Source organism: Vulpes vulpes, chromosome 11 (genome assembly GCF_048418805.1).
Source record: "Vulpes vulpes isolate BD-2025 chromosome 11, VulVul3, whole genome shotgun sequence".
Taxonomy (NCBI): domain Eukaryota; kingdom Metazoa; phylum Chordata; class Mammalia; order Carnivora; family Canidae; genus Vulpes; species Vulpes vulpes.
The window spans coordinates 26739851-26755996 of NC_132790.1; the positions used below are offsets into that span (position 1 = coordinate 26739851).

Here is a 16146-nt window from a genome sequence, read left to right on the forward strand (position 1 = left end):
TGGAACAGGCAGTGGGTAAATTATGGAAAAGTGAAGTGACTTCAGGGAGACCCAGCAGAGCAGGAGATGAGAACTGAATAAGACCAGTGGCTGGGACTGGGGCAGGATTCTGGCTGAAGTGGTTGGTGGTGCCAAAGAGAAGATAGGATGGCTTTACCTGAGGAACAAACCAGGGGTCATGGGATCCAGTGATGCCTGAGAGGTCTGGCGACTTCTCCAAGGCCAGAAGACTGGTAAATGGCAGAGGGAGGAAGAGAAAGCTCTTTGGCAGTTTCCAGAAGGGGGTGCAGGAACCAGGTTGGAGTTGGGGCCAGGGAGAAGGAAGAAAACACCTGACCCATCCACAGGTCCTGCCCAACATTCCAAGGCAGTAGGGAGAGGATTTGCTGATCTATGTCTTGCCGTGAGCTAATGAGACAGAAATGATTGCACATCCAGCATCTGTCACAAAAGACCTTTAATGGTCTCCTATTTATGGTTCTCTTGTTCATTTGTCCTGTTAGAGTTGAATAAACTGTAATAACTTATCTGACATAATAAGGAATGCCACAGGTACAACAGATAAACCTGGCAGGTGGCCCAGGAAAGAGGGTGTCACAAAATAATCACTTAACAGAAGGGCTACGGACCTGGAGACCTGTCCCAGCCACCTGTCACTCCCTGCGTCCAGGATCCATAGTCACTGTGCCAAGCTGAATGCTGGCTCCCATTGGGTAGCAAGAGACTGGTCTCCCATGGCATCTGTGGCTAGACCTTAACTCTGAGCAGAGATGCCCCAGGAAGATGGCACCTCCCATACTCATTCTCTCAAGTACTTGCTGATTTACCGTGCAGGCCATGACTACACCCCAAGTTTGTGTGACTCCTACTTCATTCATCATTCTTGTATGATACCACCTATCATACTTCCCATGACCTCCCCTTGCAGTAACCTGTGAGGTGAGCAGGGCCTGGCACGAGCCCCATCTTACACATGGGGAAATTGAGTTCAGTGGAGGTTCCCAGGGGCATACTCAGACTGTACTTAGGACTCTTTCTCCCATGCCACTTGGTCTGCTGTGCCCTGAGCCTCGTATTTCCACCTAGAATGCCCTCAGTGGGAGGAGGCCAAGCAGGATCCCCTGTCAAAGGCTAGTCCAGGTCTCCCCAATGTGCCACCCCTTGGTCAGCTCTTGTGGGGAACTCGTGCAGAGGGGCAGGTTGGCAGAGAATGTGGGAGACTGTGAGTGGGAGACCGTAGCATCTCTTCAGGCACCTTTCTGTTGCCCCTACACTTGCTTGTCCACTGATGTGGGAATAGAATCCTATTAGAATCGGTCAAGGGAAACTTGCCACTTAAAAGTCTCTAGAGGGACTATGTCCTTATGGAGGGACCTCTGGCATAAAGTCCTCCCTCAACATTTCTTTTGGAAAAACCCAGACGTCCATCCATCTGGCTACACGTAAAGAAGAACCTGAGTCTAGTTTCTCCTTCTCCCATGTGTCCCTTAGGCCTGGGCCAGGGGAGTGGGGTGCAGACACAAGCTGTGGGGTAGGGGCTGGGCCTATTTCCTTGTTCCACAGTCCCCCACACTGAATGGGCTGATATCAAGGCAAGACCCATCCTCACTGAGCACCAGGCCCTTGCCCAAATCAAAACCCAGGCCAGAGCTTCAGAGTGGGTATGCCACAAAACCATCGTGTGTGTGTGTGTGTGTGTGTGTGTGTGTGTGTGTGTAAGCAAGTGCTTGGGCCTGGGTTGCAACCCAAGTTCCAATACAAAGACACTTTGTATTGGAATGCTAGAGCCATTCCAACATGAAAAGCAAGAAGAGAACCTGTGCTTGCTGGTTGAAGATCAAACCTCAGAATGGTGGTTTGATGAAGCTTTTCTTCCAAAGTTTGAAGGTGTAACCTCAATAGGCAAGACAGATGAAAGCAGAGTTGTCCTGGTGGAAGTGGGGATGGGGGAGAGCTGGAGACCTCGCCTTTGCCTCCACCCCCATCTTCCCACTTTAGCAGCCCCTGGTGAAGCTCTGTGAAACCCAGGAGTTCCACAGCACCTGGTTTGAAAACCACTATATCAGAGTATCTGTAGGTCATGGGTCCTGGGGACCTGTGCTTTGACTCCCCTTTCAGAGTGAAGAGTTGGAGGAGATTCCTGGGGGACAGGGGTGCCCCCCCTTTGATGGGCCTCTCTTTGAAGCCACAGTGCAGGAACTCTGCAGGGGAGTGGAAGAGGTGGGGATCCTGCCCCACAGGTAGGCCATCTCAGTCCTGGAGGGAGGACAGAAGCAGTAGACCTGCCTGGACAAAGATGGCAAGATGCCATCAAACTGCTCGATGCAGGCTTATGCATGTAGGTCAAGATAGAGTGTGTTTTGGTCCTTGTCGACTTTAAAAAGAAAAACAGAAGAGATATAGGCCTATGCCTGTAAGACCCTATAATAGTTCAAGATTGGGGCCAATGCCTTCCTCTGGGATGGGTGAAGAATGTTCCGTCCCCAGTCACTGGCAGGAGAAGCTGTCTTTGTGGGACACTGGAACCACTGGGGAACAGGTCAGCAGGGTAAGGGGCCTGGGTTTTCCCTGGGCCCAAATGCCTCCCAAGCGTCATCAAGGTGTATTGGTAGCTGTGATGGAGGAGGCCTTCCACTATAAAGGGCAATTTCTATTCCACCTCACCCTTGGGGTTCTTTGATGGAATAGTGGTTTGGCCCTCCCTGGGCCTGGAGGTGAGTGGCTCTCCCTAATCTGGGATCAGAGCCAAGGCTTTCTGGCCTCTGTGGGATCAAAAAACTGGGAGATGGGAGTGGTGCCAGGACTGGGAGGGTCCAGGATGCCCACCAGCCCAATCCCTGGCAATCTCCATGGCTTGTCTCTCTGTCATGATTGCTGGGACCACTCTCTATGGGTAAGGCATTCCTGAATAGTGTCTGCATTTTTCTCTCAGCTCTGTCACCAAACCCAAACTGACTGCATCTCCTTCTGGTTGACATCTGCCTAAGAGAGAAGGGGGCAAGAGATGAAGACTGGTGGGAGGAGGACTCAGCCCGCAGTGATCTTCCTGTGTGACCCTGGGCTATTGCCCTGCAGTGGTAGGACCACAGTCTGTGCAGCCATCTGCAACTTACAGAGCTGACTTTCATCTCATCTGGGCTTCAAGCGCCTTGAGTCAGGTGAGAAGGGATTACTGTCCCATTTTATAGTTAGGGAAACTGAGCCCAAGAGGTTGAGTGACTTGCTCAAGGCTACTCAGCTGGTTGGGGACAACTGGACCGGAGGCAGTGTGGACTTCCAGGCCAGCATGCTTTTCGCGGCACCACATGGGAACCAGCTTGTCAGCAATGAGCCGAGCTAAAACCAGCCCCCAGTGTGCCCACTCTCACCCTCTGTGCTTTGAGGCTGAGACAGCCCATGGAGTCCAACTGAGTAATTCAGTTCTTCTCTTCATGGGGCCTAACCCTTCTCATGGGTGAAATGCTGAGAAAGTCCAGCCGGCCTCTGCTTGTAGATTTTCACCCTGGACCATGCTCTTCCTTCCTGCCCAGACTGCTCTCTATATGCCACCTACATGGCCCACTGGAAGGTACCAGTGTGGTCAGCACAGAGCCAAAACTATGGGCTGGTGCCTGGGGCCCAGTGGGGCTCCTTCACCCCCAATCTCACTCCAAGGTCTCACCTGACTCTAGACAGGCTGACTCCAGATGGAGAGGGGCCCTGCATAGAAGGACTTGGTCATAGTTGTGGGCTGCAGGCAGAGTGGGGTCTGGAGCCAATCAGAAGCTCTGAAAGATGCTCTGTGTCCTTCTCCCAGGAAGAGGCCCAAGGAAACACTCCAGCTTGTGTTGCACTGGCTAGGGTAAGTGGGGCTAAACTCCAGCCCATGCACCATCACAAAGCTGTGCATTCCAACATGGGCCGGTCCACCTGGAAGGTGCACTGCTTCTAATTCACATCAAGGCACTATATGGACTAGCAGCAGCCAAGGAGCCCTGAATGTAGTGGCCCCCATGACTTCCCCCTATAACTTTCACCTGACCATGAGCTTCCTGAGGTCAAGGGCTGCCCTTCTGCAGCCCTGGGCCCCAAAGGTAAAAGTCTAGGTGGAGCTCTAATACTTCCTGCAGGTGGAGAAATTTCAGCCAAACACTGGGACAAACCCAGAAGGGTGAGTGTGATATTGAGGTGAAGAAGCTTAAGAAAACAGGCTGACAAATCTATCATGTGCATGGGTGAGGCATGAAGGAAGGGATGGAAGGGAGTGATCATCTCAAATCCTAAAGGGTCTCACCCCAGCCTCAAAGGTTCCAGAGGAAGCCACTGGAGAGCAGTGCTTGGCATGTGTTGTTCCAGCCCTTTGTCAACTCTTCAGCCATCTGATGAGGTGTAACTGCAAGCAAGCTCTGGTAGGGGCTGGATGCCTGGGGCACCCAGAGCTGGCCAGGATAGTATATGGCTGCACCAAGCTGCCTTGGCCCTGACATGGGGTAGGGCTCCCTAGAATCGAGTTTTCATGAGATTCAGGAGAGGAAGCGCTGGGATGCAGTGCCAGGCTTGTGAACTGGGTATTCTCACCATAGATAATGGTGACACTGCCCACCCCAGGAGGGGCTGGACTGAAGAGGGCTGAGTCCCAACTTACATAATAAAATTTTGTTGTCTTCTTTATCAGGCAAGTATGGGACAGAGATAAACGGGAGCAGAGATGGAGGAGAGACACCCCCCCCCCCCCCCCCACTAAGCAATATATTCACTTGGGTATAAGGTAAACCTCAGGGAGTCTGCATCCACAGGGAGCTGTGAGGTACCCAAAGGCCCTGTCAAAGCAAATGCAAGCTTGGTCTTCTAGAATATTCAGGCCCTAGGGCCAAACAGCTCATGCTAGCTATGGTCACAGCTTGACATCAGAGGACCTTCCAGGGGCCCAAGAAGGGCCTGGGAAGGGGTGGGCTAGGAGCTCCCCATGGCCCTGCTACCTCTGGGGCCCAATAAATCACCCCTGGAAGCAGACAGACCAGAGTCAATGGTCTGGATCTGGCTCTACCAGTCATACCAGAAACTTTGAGGTTTACATATTCTTGGAGGCCAGAGCTGGGAGGTCCCTTTGTGATCATCTGGTCAAACCCTTTGGTCTTCTAGGTGAAGAACTGAGGCCCAGAAGGAGAAAGGAACTTGTCCAAGGTCACACAGTAAGTGGGTGTCAAAGGCCAAACAAGAACAAATACCTTTTATCAATTTCTACCTCATTATCTGCCTGCCTTATTGCCTAAAAATGCCCCAGGTCCCAATCACAGCAACACCAGTTAATGGGTACTGGGTATCCATGGCACTGGGAGCTACTGGTGGTGGGTGGCGGGGGGATGCACGGTGTGTGGGGGAATCATCAACTCCCCAAGGAAATGAAGGGTTCCTGGCTACCCAGCAGCCCCCTTCCTTTTAGGTGAGGAATATCAATGGACCATGCTGCCTCCTGGGGGAGGAGGCCCTGACTGTGGGCATGGTGGCCTCGAGCACTCTCTCCCAGCCTGCAGGGCCAGCCCAGCCCAGCTGTGGAAAACTGCAAGGGGAGGTAGTAGGATATGGGTGTCCCCAGCCCCATCTGGACCTCCAGCCTTACTTCCCATGGGATCACTGTTTGCTCTTACATCTGCAAAGGAGAGAAGAGCAGATCCTCACCTTCTTGCCCCTAATCCCAGCTTTCAGAGCCACCTTTCCGGAAACCTCCTCAGGAGTGTGGACTCACTATGCCACCAGGTAGTGCTTTGTGAAGACCCCTCCCTTGTCTCTCTATGCATGTGTACAGATAGGACACACACAGAAGCTACAAGGTAGCTAGGACATTCCATCCTGATAGTACTGAATTAGACGGGCTAGTTCACACAGCTTGCCTTAGACTGGGTAACTGCTGGTAAGAATGGCAGTCCAGTAGCTTTTCTCTACTCCTGAGGTCCGTGAACCTTCACCAATGTCACTGGCAGACACAGAGGGACACAGGATGGGGACAGAGGGGTGGAAGGGGAGAGGCGTTTGGTAGATCCAAATGCCAAAAAAGTATTGAGACCCTATCCACAGGTGTGCCCCTCCTAGCCAGAAGAGGGTAGCCCTTGGCACGGTCATCTTTTAGCTGCCAGAGATGTGCCAGCCACCTGGGACCGTGGCCATCTCCTCACATGTCTTGAGCTCTCTGCCCCACCCTCCCCATTCTGCTCCCCATCCCAAGTCAAATCCCAAGGCCAAAGCCAGGATGGCCTTTCTGGAGTCAGCAGGAAAAGGGAGGAGGCCTGGAGGGGTGACCCATGAGAGGGGTGAGAGGGTTGAAGGTGGCCCATGTGGCCCTGACACCACGGTGATGGGCCAATCCTGAGGCCAGAGGTTCACCACCGTAACCCAGAAGACCACTGGGCCCCCTGGTAGAAACTAGAAGAACAAGGGGAGAGGGAACGAGGACAGGAAGAAGACGAGTAAGCATCCTAGTGCATGAGAGCGGCCGTGGAGCTGCCCAGAGGGAGGGCCAGCCCCAGTCTATCTGTTGTTGAGCTGTGGTGAGCCAGTACCATCCTCCTCTTCCTCCTTGTCGTCCTTCACGCCTTTCAGCCTCTGGCGGGCAAAGTCCTCAAACACAATGTCGTCATCGCTGGTGGGAAAGACAAGGAAAATGGGGTGTGTTTGCAAGGCAGGGAGAGTAGGCCTCTCCAGAAGGTCAGATAGGACTTAGAGGCTGGCCCCTGGGGTTGACCTTGGGCAGAAAGGCCTGCCAGGCTGGCACATCAGTGACCAACGGACCAGTTGCGTCTGGACTCCAGCTAGTTGTGGAAATACCAGAGGGATGCATGAGTTTGACTTTCATGCCTAAGGGCTGGCAAGTGACCCAGTTCTTAAGGATTTGGGGGTGGGGGAGATATCAAATGGGGGTGGAGGCCAGTGTGGCCAGGCTGGAACAGAGGAAGAATTTATGCCTGCTGTGAGAGGCCCGGCCACCAGTAGTTTCATAGCATATTCTGAATCCCGCAGAAGAGGCCCAAGAAACCCTACCACCCACCCAAAGAACTACCCTCAGGGAGCACAGGAAGGCTTGGGCTCATCTTAGTGGGAGAGAAAACCATGAATGTCCTTTCTCCAGGGAGCAGTCAGCTCATACTCTATCCTGAAGGATGTTGGATAGGAGGGGGCCTGGGGGTAGCAAATCTAAATAGTGAGGCAGAGGAAGGGTGGGTGAGGAAAGGGGGTGCCTGAATGGGGTTTCAGGACTCAGGACTGCTTCTAAGAACAGTGAGTTCTGTTCTATCACATAACATGTATGCTTAGGCCCACCCACCCAAGCCCCAGCCCCACAGAATTCAGCCAGCCACATGAGGGGTCCTCACGGCATGACTTGAGACCCCCATATCCCAAATTTCTCCTGGGGGACAAGGAAAGGGTGGATTTGGAGCTGCAGAGAGAAAGCTGCTTGGTTTTGGAGGTGGTTCATGATGTCGGCCTAGGTCCTCCAGCCTCTGGCAACTGTCCGGTGAGGCGATGGCCTTTGATGGCAGGGAAATCCGGATCAGTCCTCAGGAGTCAGAAGCAGCAAGAGCCCCCAGAACCATCCCCACCCCCACAGCCTGATTCCACTGGCTGGGCGCGGGCTGCGCAGGAGAGCCCAGCCAAGGGCCCGAACCAAACCAGCCCTGTGAGAGCCGAGCAGGCGCTGTGGATGGACGAACGGACTGACGGACGGACGTGCAAGGACGAGGGAGGAAGACAGACCCCGCCAAGGCAGGAGGAAGAGGAACAGGCACGGAGGGTCCTTCAAATCACATGCAGGCAAGCAGGTTGCTGAAGAGGCGAGCAGAGGCAGCTCTCAGCAGACGGGGTTAGACCAGCTGTTCCTCAGGGGTTAATAAGTATATATGCAAATGACCCCGTCGCCCCGCCCACCGCCCCAGGCACCCCACCCCCAAGCCCCAGACCTCTGCAGGCAGGGTTTGGCTTACTTTGTGTCAAGTTCTATGAGATTGGTATCTACTGGCGCCTCGTTCTCTGGAACTAAACACAGGGTGGGCAGACGGCCACGTGTTAGTGGGGCATGGGGGCAGGTGGGCACTGGCCCCCACCTTAGGGTAACCAGGCTAAGATGGGGGAGGCCTAAGGAAGAGGGGAAGTGGGGAAGAAGGCTTGGTCCCTGGTCTGGAAAACACCCTCAAACCATCCCGTCCAGGGAGGGTCCAAGGAACCCCCCCCTCCGCCGCCCGGGGGTGGGGGGTGGGGGGCCTAGCAGCTCCAGAAGAACAGAAAAACCTCTGGACCCTGCTCCTTTGGCATGTCTCCTGCATGACTTAGATTCTTTTCTTAAATACATGACTTTCATTTAGTGTTAAGACAACCGTTTTTTTTTTTTTCTTCTTCTTCACATTTTCACCTCTCCAAACTTTGGGTGTGTTTTAGAATCAATGGCATTCCATTGTTTAATCGTGAGAACGCTTTTCCTTCTTTGTGGTACATACTATAGAGTTGTCTCTTTCAACTCAAACAGTCTTAGACATAAGGAAATGTGGCCAATCTGGTATCACTTGAAAGAATCATTAAGGTGTGTCCAGGAGCCATCTTATCTGTGCAGCCCCTTTCCCTATGCCTGGATGCAAGACAAGAGCTCCAAGTATGGCCAGTGAGCCCCCTCCACTCCCAACTTCCATCCCCAAGGAGAAAGGAGTCAGACCTCTCTGTCTTTGGGGGGAGTCAGGTGCAAACAGAAGAGTGTGGGCTTCACAAAAGATCCTGGGGAGCTGAGGAAAAAGGGTGACCCTGGGCTGATGGCTAACCCAGAGTGAGATGGGGTGATGGGGAGAGACAGCAGCTGGTGGAGAATGGGGTAGGCAATTCGGAAACTCCCACTTCAGTGACCCACAGATCCTGCCTACCTTCACGATGTGGAGGTTCCTCTTTGGGCTTGGGGTGCATTAGGGTGAAGGGCAGTTCCACGGCCACGTCACTGAAACAAAGACCCAGACCTGGTAAGCCTCTAGCTCAGTCTCGGGCTAGAAAACACAATGCCCCATCAGTTTGAGGACTGGGGTTTTATGGTCAGAGGAGCAAGCTCTCGGTGGAGGCAGGAAATCTGGACTGAGGCTCCAGTTCTGCCACTGTCGGAACCTTACTCCCTCTAGGCGTGAATTAGAAGACCTTTCCTGCTGGCTCCAAAAAGAAGAAATCTCCCTTTTCCTGATTAGGATCCCTGGATTCTCATGAGCGGAGAGGAGGCCTAGGGGTGGGAAAAGGATTGCCTAGGGCAGTGTGTCCTTTGGTCCCTCAGTGGCTCCAGAGGTGCCCTGGGACTCTGCAAGCCTCAAATTGTCACAGCCAGTCCAGCCTTTCCTAACACTGCCTTCCCAACCTCCTGTCTGGAACAGGTCCCTCCCTCCTCCCACCTCCTCAGTCCCACCTTCTAACATCCCCTTGAGGCTCTTCTAAAGTGCTCCAGGGGCCCTAGCCCCCTGCCACCTGGATGATGCACTGCTGAGGTTAGTTTAATTAAGTTCAAGTTGTATGGGCCTGGGCCCCAAGGCTCTCTACACTGTGCATTAAGCCTTCCTTGAAGCCCTGTAGGGATGGAGAGTCGGGTGATGGGGAATAGGAGAGGTGCTGACACCACCAGGTGCTTCTGACCAGGACTTCCCTCCCCTTGGCCCTGAGGAACAAAATAATAATAGGAGCAGACACATGGTGCAGACTCTGTGCTAAGGATTATTACAGAGTAGCTCATTTAATCTCCACAACAATCCCATTATACCAAATGTACAGATAAGGAAACTGAGGCACAGGAGGAGAAATATATTACACAAGGCCGCAGAACTTTTTTTTTCAAGGGCCTATTACTTGAAAGTGAACTATTGAAACTATTTAATTGAAAGTGAAAGATGGGATTCTTTTCTTTTCTTTCCTTTTTTTTTTTTTTTTTTTTGGAAGTGAGATATAGGATTCTGACTCCATAAGTCACATCCTCAGCTACGGAGTGATAACAGCTCTGAATTGAGGAGGTGATTCCTACCCATCCTCTGCTCTCTACTCCTCCAGAAGCAGCTACGCAAGCTCCTCCTCTCAGCTTGAGGTAGTGTCACCTAGGAGGCCTTGCCGACTGCAAGCACCTCCAGGCACAGCCTCATTTTACTGGCATTGCTGCCCAGGGCCCCTCTGGCAGGGAGGAAGGGAGAGGGGAACAGAGCAGGCAGGGGCAGAAGCTGTATGACCAGAAAGGTCCATTGTCAGGCCCAGCACTGTGGGGGGGGGTGGGGGGTGGTATTTACATCTTCAAGTCTCCTACTGAGCTCATCTGGAAAACAGGAGAAAACAATGCTTACCTTCTTAGAACCACTAGAACTTCTTGGAGATGAGGTAGGTAAAAGGTTTGATTGAACTGTGAAATTTGCACCTGCCAGAATCAATCATTACTTCCCCTCAATCGGGACAAGGAAGATCCATAGGCTACTGAAATTATCTGGCTTTTTTTTTCTTTTTGCTTCCTAAGGGGATTGCTTTTCCAGGTTCACCTGGAAGGGTGAGCTAACAGAATGGAAGAGTGAGCATGCCAGCCTTCAGGAAAGCCATATGGAATATGGATGGAAGATCTGGACATTAACCCTCCAACGGGCCATGAGTGATAGTGATCAAGGGCAGGGGGTAGGCCTGAGTCCTCCCTGGAACCTCAGCATGTAGCACAAGGCTAGGCACAAATCTGGGTTCAGGACATCTTTATTGGATTATACTGAATTGAACTAAATTGAATTAATTTCACCTCTCCAAATAGACTGATTTTTGGGGATGAACAATACTGCCATCTTGTGACAGGAGGGGGCAAAACACCACTGCATGTGCGGCACAAGCCTTTTTTGGAACGTGCCTGGATCTAGCTGGCTACAAGGAGTCTTGTCTACAAGAGCAGATCTCCACAGGACCTCTCCTTAGCAACACATGGCCAGCAGTTAATTTTCATTAGTGTACAAGTTTGGAAGCCATGAAGCCAGCATTTCTCCAAAACATTAGACTTTGGCGGGGGGAACTATTCTCCCCACCCCCCCAACCCCCTGGCTTAATGAAGCTGACTTTGCTGTTGGCAAAGTTTCCTGTCACTTGGGTGGGATGAAAAAACAGAGCAAGGTTTTTTAAAGGAAACACTGGGGACACCTGGGTGGCTCAGTGGTTGAGTGTCTGACTTTGGTCAGGTTGTCCTCCCAGGGTCCTGAGATCGAGTCCCCCATCAGGCTCCTCGCGGGGAGCCTGCTTCTCCCTCTGCCTCTCTCTGTGTCTCTCATGAATAAATATGTAAAATATTTAAAAAAATAATAAAGGAGAAACTGCATCTCCCTCATGCCTTTGGAGAGGATACTAGTCCCAGCACATGCCTGAGCCTGGCAATCAAAAGTGACTGCTGGGACGCCTGGGTGGCTCAGTGGTTGAGAGTCTGCCTTAGTTAGGCTCAGGGCATGATCCCAGGGTCCAGGGATCGAGTCCTGTGTTGTGCTCCCTGCAGGGAACCTGTGTCTCTGCCTCTCTCTGTGTATGTCAAATAAATAAATAAACAAACAAACAAACAAACAAATAAATAAATAAAATCTTAAAAAAAAAAAAAAAGTGACTGCTAAGATTCTTTCCAACCCAGTGCCCTACAGTTCTGGACAGTCAGTGAGCCCAGTGGTCTCTGGACCCTCCGGGAAGGTGGATGAATCAGGTTGAAGGCAGGGACTTTACCTGGATGCAAGGTCTCCCAACAGGCTGGGTGGGTCAGAGGAGGCGGGAGAGGTGGTCAGGAGAGAGTTCAGAAAGGAAGAAAACAGAAAGCAGGTTCATTCACCACCTTGCTGCCTGCACAGGTAGGGGACACCCTGAGACGCACTCCCACCCACCACTGCATGGCTGTGACCTCTTTCAGAGATATACAGAAATGTCATTAGTCTTGCCTGAGGGACTGAAATCCAGGCCCTATTCAGCCAAAACCCCTCACAGGAGGCCGTGCTGAGACCCCAGGATCCTCCTCTGCAAAGGAAACATGAAAACCAACCCCTGTGCTTCTTGCCCCCGGTGGAGGTGGTGGTGGTGGGGGCAGGGGTCCTCTCTGATGACACGAGAAATCAATTTGGGATTCACCGAGGATTTCTCAAGGAAGAGCCTGAGGCAGACTGGGGGCCCTGCAGACTCACAGGACATGAGATTTGGGGTTTGCAATTCTGAGACATCCTTATAGTATGTGGTCAGTATTAGCTACTGCCACCTACACAAGGCATTATTCTAATGTCTAATATTATTAGCTTGCAAACCTTTCATAGCAATTTATGAATCAGACAAAAAGCCCTGTGACAAATTAGAGATCCTCATTCTAGGTTTATAAGAACATACAGGCCTGACCTGTGGGGAAAAGTTGTTCTATTAGAGCCTCCACCTTTGGGGGTGGAGCAGAGATTGTGCTCCAGGGCAGAGAATATGTCCGGTCCACTGCAGTGACCCCAGCACCCAGCCTATGACCTGATGTTAAGGGAGGAGATTTCAGGAAATGTTTGGAGAACAGTTTGGGCCTCTACTTCCCCATCTATAAAATGGGAGAGTCAGAACACTCCCAATCCACCTCTGGGATTCTGAGCCCCTTCAGCCATTTCCTCAGCAGATCAGCATGGGCATGAGCATCTTACTGTGCCCCAAGATGCAATGAGGGGAAAGAACCATCTGGAGACCCCACAGCACAGACTCTGAGGAAGCGTCCCCCACCCCCTCAACAACCCCATGGGCCCAGAAAGGGATAGGAAAGAGGAGGAGGGGGAGGAGGAAAATAGAAACATGGAAAGAGGGCAGAGGAGGAGGAAAGGAGCATGAAGGAGGAAGACGGAACCGGAAGTCGTCTTCTTGGTTTACCCTCTTGGTGGATGCAGCTAAAAGGTCCGGCAAACAGGTAGACTGGGGCAGTGGGCTGCGGGTGGTCTGGGACACCCCTTCTGCACTTAGGAGTCTTGAGCTGGGCTAGAACACTCACCCGCCCCGAGATACCACCAGCTTCACTTTCACTTTGTAGGAAACAATGATGCCCAGGATCTCCCGGTTGGCTCCTTCCCTCAACCTGCAAGGTAACAGAGGGAAGCAGGTTCATGGACGATCGCTGGGTGGAAGAGACATGGCAGGGGTTGGGTGCAGTGGGGGCGGTAGCCAACCGTCCCTCTCCTTGGCCACTCTGCCACTAGGTGCAAACAGAACCCAGTATATGAGAAAGGTAGGCTTTGCCCTAAGTGGGTGGGAACTGGAGCCCTGGGTCCCATGTCCAGCTGTGAAACTCCCTCTCTGTGCACACCTGATAGCCCCCTTCCTCCCTGGGCCTGAGTCCCACCAGCATGGTGAGGGCTGGGCTCTTTCTACCCCTGGTTGGATGGACTCTGCTTCTTTTGCTGCCCAGCAATCTGTGTGGCACAAAGGGCCAGACAGCGGGTTCAGGGAGGGAGAGGGAGGTTGGCAAGGCAGGGGAGGAGGTATTGGGGAAGACATGCAGGAGGTGGCCCCTCTACCAAGTCTTGAAGACAGGATTTGAGCCAGGGTGGAAGAAGAGGGCAAAGGCTTGGAGGCAAGTGGCCAGCATGTCCATGTGGACAACTGTGTGTCTGGAGCAGAGGATCCATGTTGGAAGTCAGGAGTAGGGGTGTTGCAGAGGCAGGCCAAAGCCCTACTGGAGGGCCAGGCCTCAACGGCCAGGATAAGGCGAGTTCCCCACACGCCAGGCCTCCACCAGAGCAGGGTAGCCTCAGAGTCAGTGATGACCATGAGGCAGGAGTGATCATACGGCCCAGGGATCCCTGCCTTTGAGGGGCACACTGACATCTGGTCTAGCCCTGCTCACTGTCCACATCTCCCCAGACTCCCCACTCCCACTCCTGATTCATCCTCTTGTGCTGGAGTCACTCCTTTCCTTCCAGCCTTGCTCTGTCTCAGGGACACACCCCATCTGATTGAAGACACGAGGTCAGGAGCTGCTGCCTTTTGCAAGAAGCCTCTCCAGGTTGCCCTCCCCTGGGCAAGCCAGCAGAGCCCAGCACTTACAAAGGAAGCAGGGTCTAGGGGCCCGTCTTGCTCTCTGGGTCACCCCTGGATAGGGGTGGGAGTAAGAGGACAATTCAAGCTCCTAAGATGGACCAGGGACAATGCCTGGGGAGAGGGTAACCATACCATGTACTGGCACTAGTGGGAAAAAGGAAAGGTGGGTGTGGGCCCCCTGGGGTCAGGGGTGGGGCAAGCAGATCCTCACAAGGTGCTGGAGGCCAGGTTCGTGTCTTCATGCTTGAGCTTCCCGTCCAGGGCGAGACCCCGCTTCTCTCGGTTGTTGGCCAGGAAGGGGGTCAGGGTATAGACCTTGCAGAATGTTGAACTGGGCGCCACTGTGTCACTGGGAAGAAGGGAGGCAGGTGTGGACACAGCCCCCAGGGCCAACCCCCAGCCATCACCCCCAGCCCAGTCAGAACATATCAAAAACCATATAGTAACATTTAAAACATGTTTTTAACTTTCCAAAATACATTGTCATTATATGTAAAGAAACACACACATACATGAAAAATTATATGAAATGCACTTGCCTCCCCAGAGGAGGCAGGGCCAGGAAAAAAAAAAAAAAACACACAGATGTGTCTTCCAATGAGAGTAACTACTTCCTTTAGGTAAGAAAAGATGTTTCATCTGAGATCTCTTGCCTTAGCCGCTAACAAACTTGAGACAAAATTCCATGCTCAACCAGAGTAGCTGTCCTCAAGCCTAGATTTTTAAAATATAATTATTCTCTACCCTCCCACATACAACCCCTTTTACCCAGTAAGTTGGATTATTCTCTTATCAGACAAGAAATACTGTGTACCTACTACCTTGCCCTCTTTGTCTTGGCTGCTAGGAAGCTCAGAGCAAAGTATGTCCTTCAACCTAGGTTTCTGGTACAGCGTAATTACAACCCCAGTTCCCTTTGATTCATTAGGTCTCATTTGGTCATTCTAGTTTTAATGGGTCTGTCCCTTGACTATGGCATGTATTTTCTTGTAGCTAAACCAAGCAGGTGTTTTCTTAAAAGGCTATTTGGGATGATCTACTCTGAGCGACAAGGAAGTCTGAGATCCAGCCCTCTGTCAGGTGGAAAAGAACCATCTGCATCTGTAACTACAGCCAGGGCTTCTCATTTCCCCACCCACACATCCAAGGATGGGCTTGTGCTCACTTACTCAGCCTCTTCCATGGCCACAGGGCACTTGTACTGGGCTGTGTTAAAAAGGCAGATGTCCGCATACTGGCGCACTGAGAGGGAGAGGGAGACAAGGTGGTGTGAGCCAGGACTGCAGCTCCCGGGCATCCCAGGCTCCCTTGAGTTGGGGATGTTCAGCCCCAAGAATGGCTAGAGTGTACTGGGAGATTGTTCAAGAGACCACCCCCATCTTCCACACAAAGGGTAGCCCGAACACACCTGTTCCCTTCCATCACCAAACGTCTCCCTCAGGGACAGCTTTGCCCAGAACCCAGGGAACTTCGAGGGTAGGTGACTTAAACAGTAAACTCATTACCTGGCCAATGAGCAGCCTGTGTTACTAGCCTCAAAAGCCTTTCCCTTTGGCCTAGAGTAGGCCCTGGGCTTTCCTGCGGGCCAATAGTTATCTACAAGGCTGTTAACAAGGGGAGAACCTTCAGCCACCCCCAACCCTTGGGAGAGTTCCCTCTTGCTGGCCCCATGGGGTGGCCTTCCACCCGGGGTACCCGAGATCTTGATCTTCTTCACTGTCTTGTTGGTGTTGTTGGTGACGTGGACATTAACGCTGATGGGTTCTCCATGGTAATAGATCTGGGAGGCAGAAGAAGAGAGAAGGGTTGGACCAGAGGATACTAAAGCTCCAGAAAGATGGAGGGAGAAGAGGCCCCATCATATATCCTAGGGTTCCCCAGACTTTGGCCACTCTGACGTTGGCCTCAAGTTCATCAGCCACTTCCCACTGATGCTAAGTCACTGGGCATGTTAGACCAGTTCTTTGTCAGGATTTTGAAAGATAATTGAATTAGAAGGTGATATTCCTGGGCTCTAGTCTGGACTTGGTGACCAGAAATAATGAGAACACTAATTATAATAATGATAAAGAGGATGAACTCGGTGTGACCTTGGACAGGTTGGCTAAGCCTCGGCTTCCCCCC

At 52.2% G+C, this 16146-nt stretch overlaps 1 protein-coding gene across 11 annotated transcripts in view; it reads right to left on the reverse strand.

The window, feature by feature from the left end:
* Window positions 1-442: 442 nt before the first annotated feature.
* Window positions 443-16146, reverse strand: part of ARRB1 (arrestin beta 1) — a 77147-nt gene continuing 61443 nt past the window's right edge. For 3 of the 11 annotated variants that reach the window (XM_026010461.2, XM_026010462.2, XM_026010459.2), the window contains exons 9-16: window positions 15718-15802; window positions 15192-15264; window positions 14234-14371; window positions 12977-13060; window positions 11704-11727; window positions 8880-8950; window positions 7956-8007; window positions 443-6616 (exon numbers count right to left, since the gene is read on the reverse strand). In XM_026010461.2, the coding sequence (XP_025866246.1) occupies window positions 6505-6616; window positions 7956-8007; window positions 8880-8950; window positions 11704-11727; window positions 12977-13060; window positions 14234-14371; window positions 15192-15264; window positions 15718-15802 (639 nt within the window). In that variant the 3' untranslated portion in view covers window positions 443-6504. Of the gene's footprint in view, window positions 7798-7955; window positions 8008-8879; window positions 8951-11703; window positions 11728-12976; window positions 13061-14233; window positions 14372-15191; window positions 15265-15717; window positions 15803-16146 lie in introns of all 11 variants that reach the window. The other 8 variants (XM_072725941.1, XM_072725942.1, XM_026010460.2 and 5 more) reach the window with 3 other exon arrangements.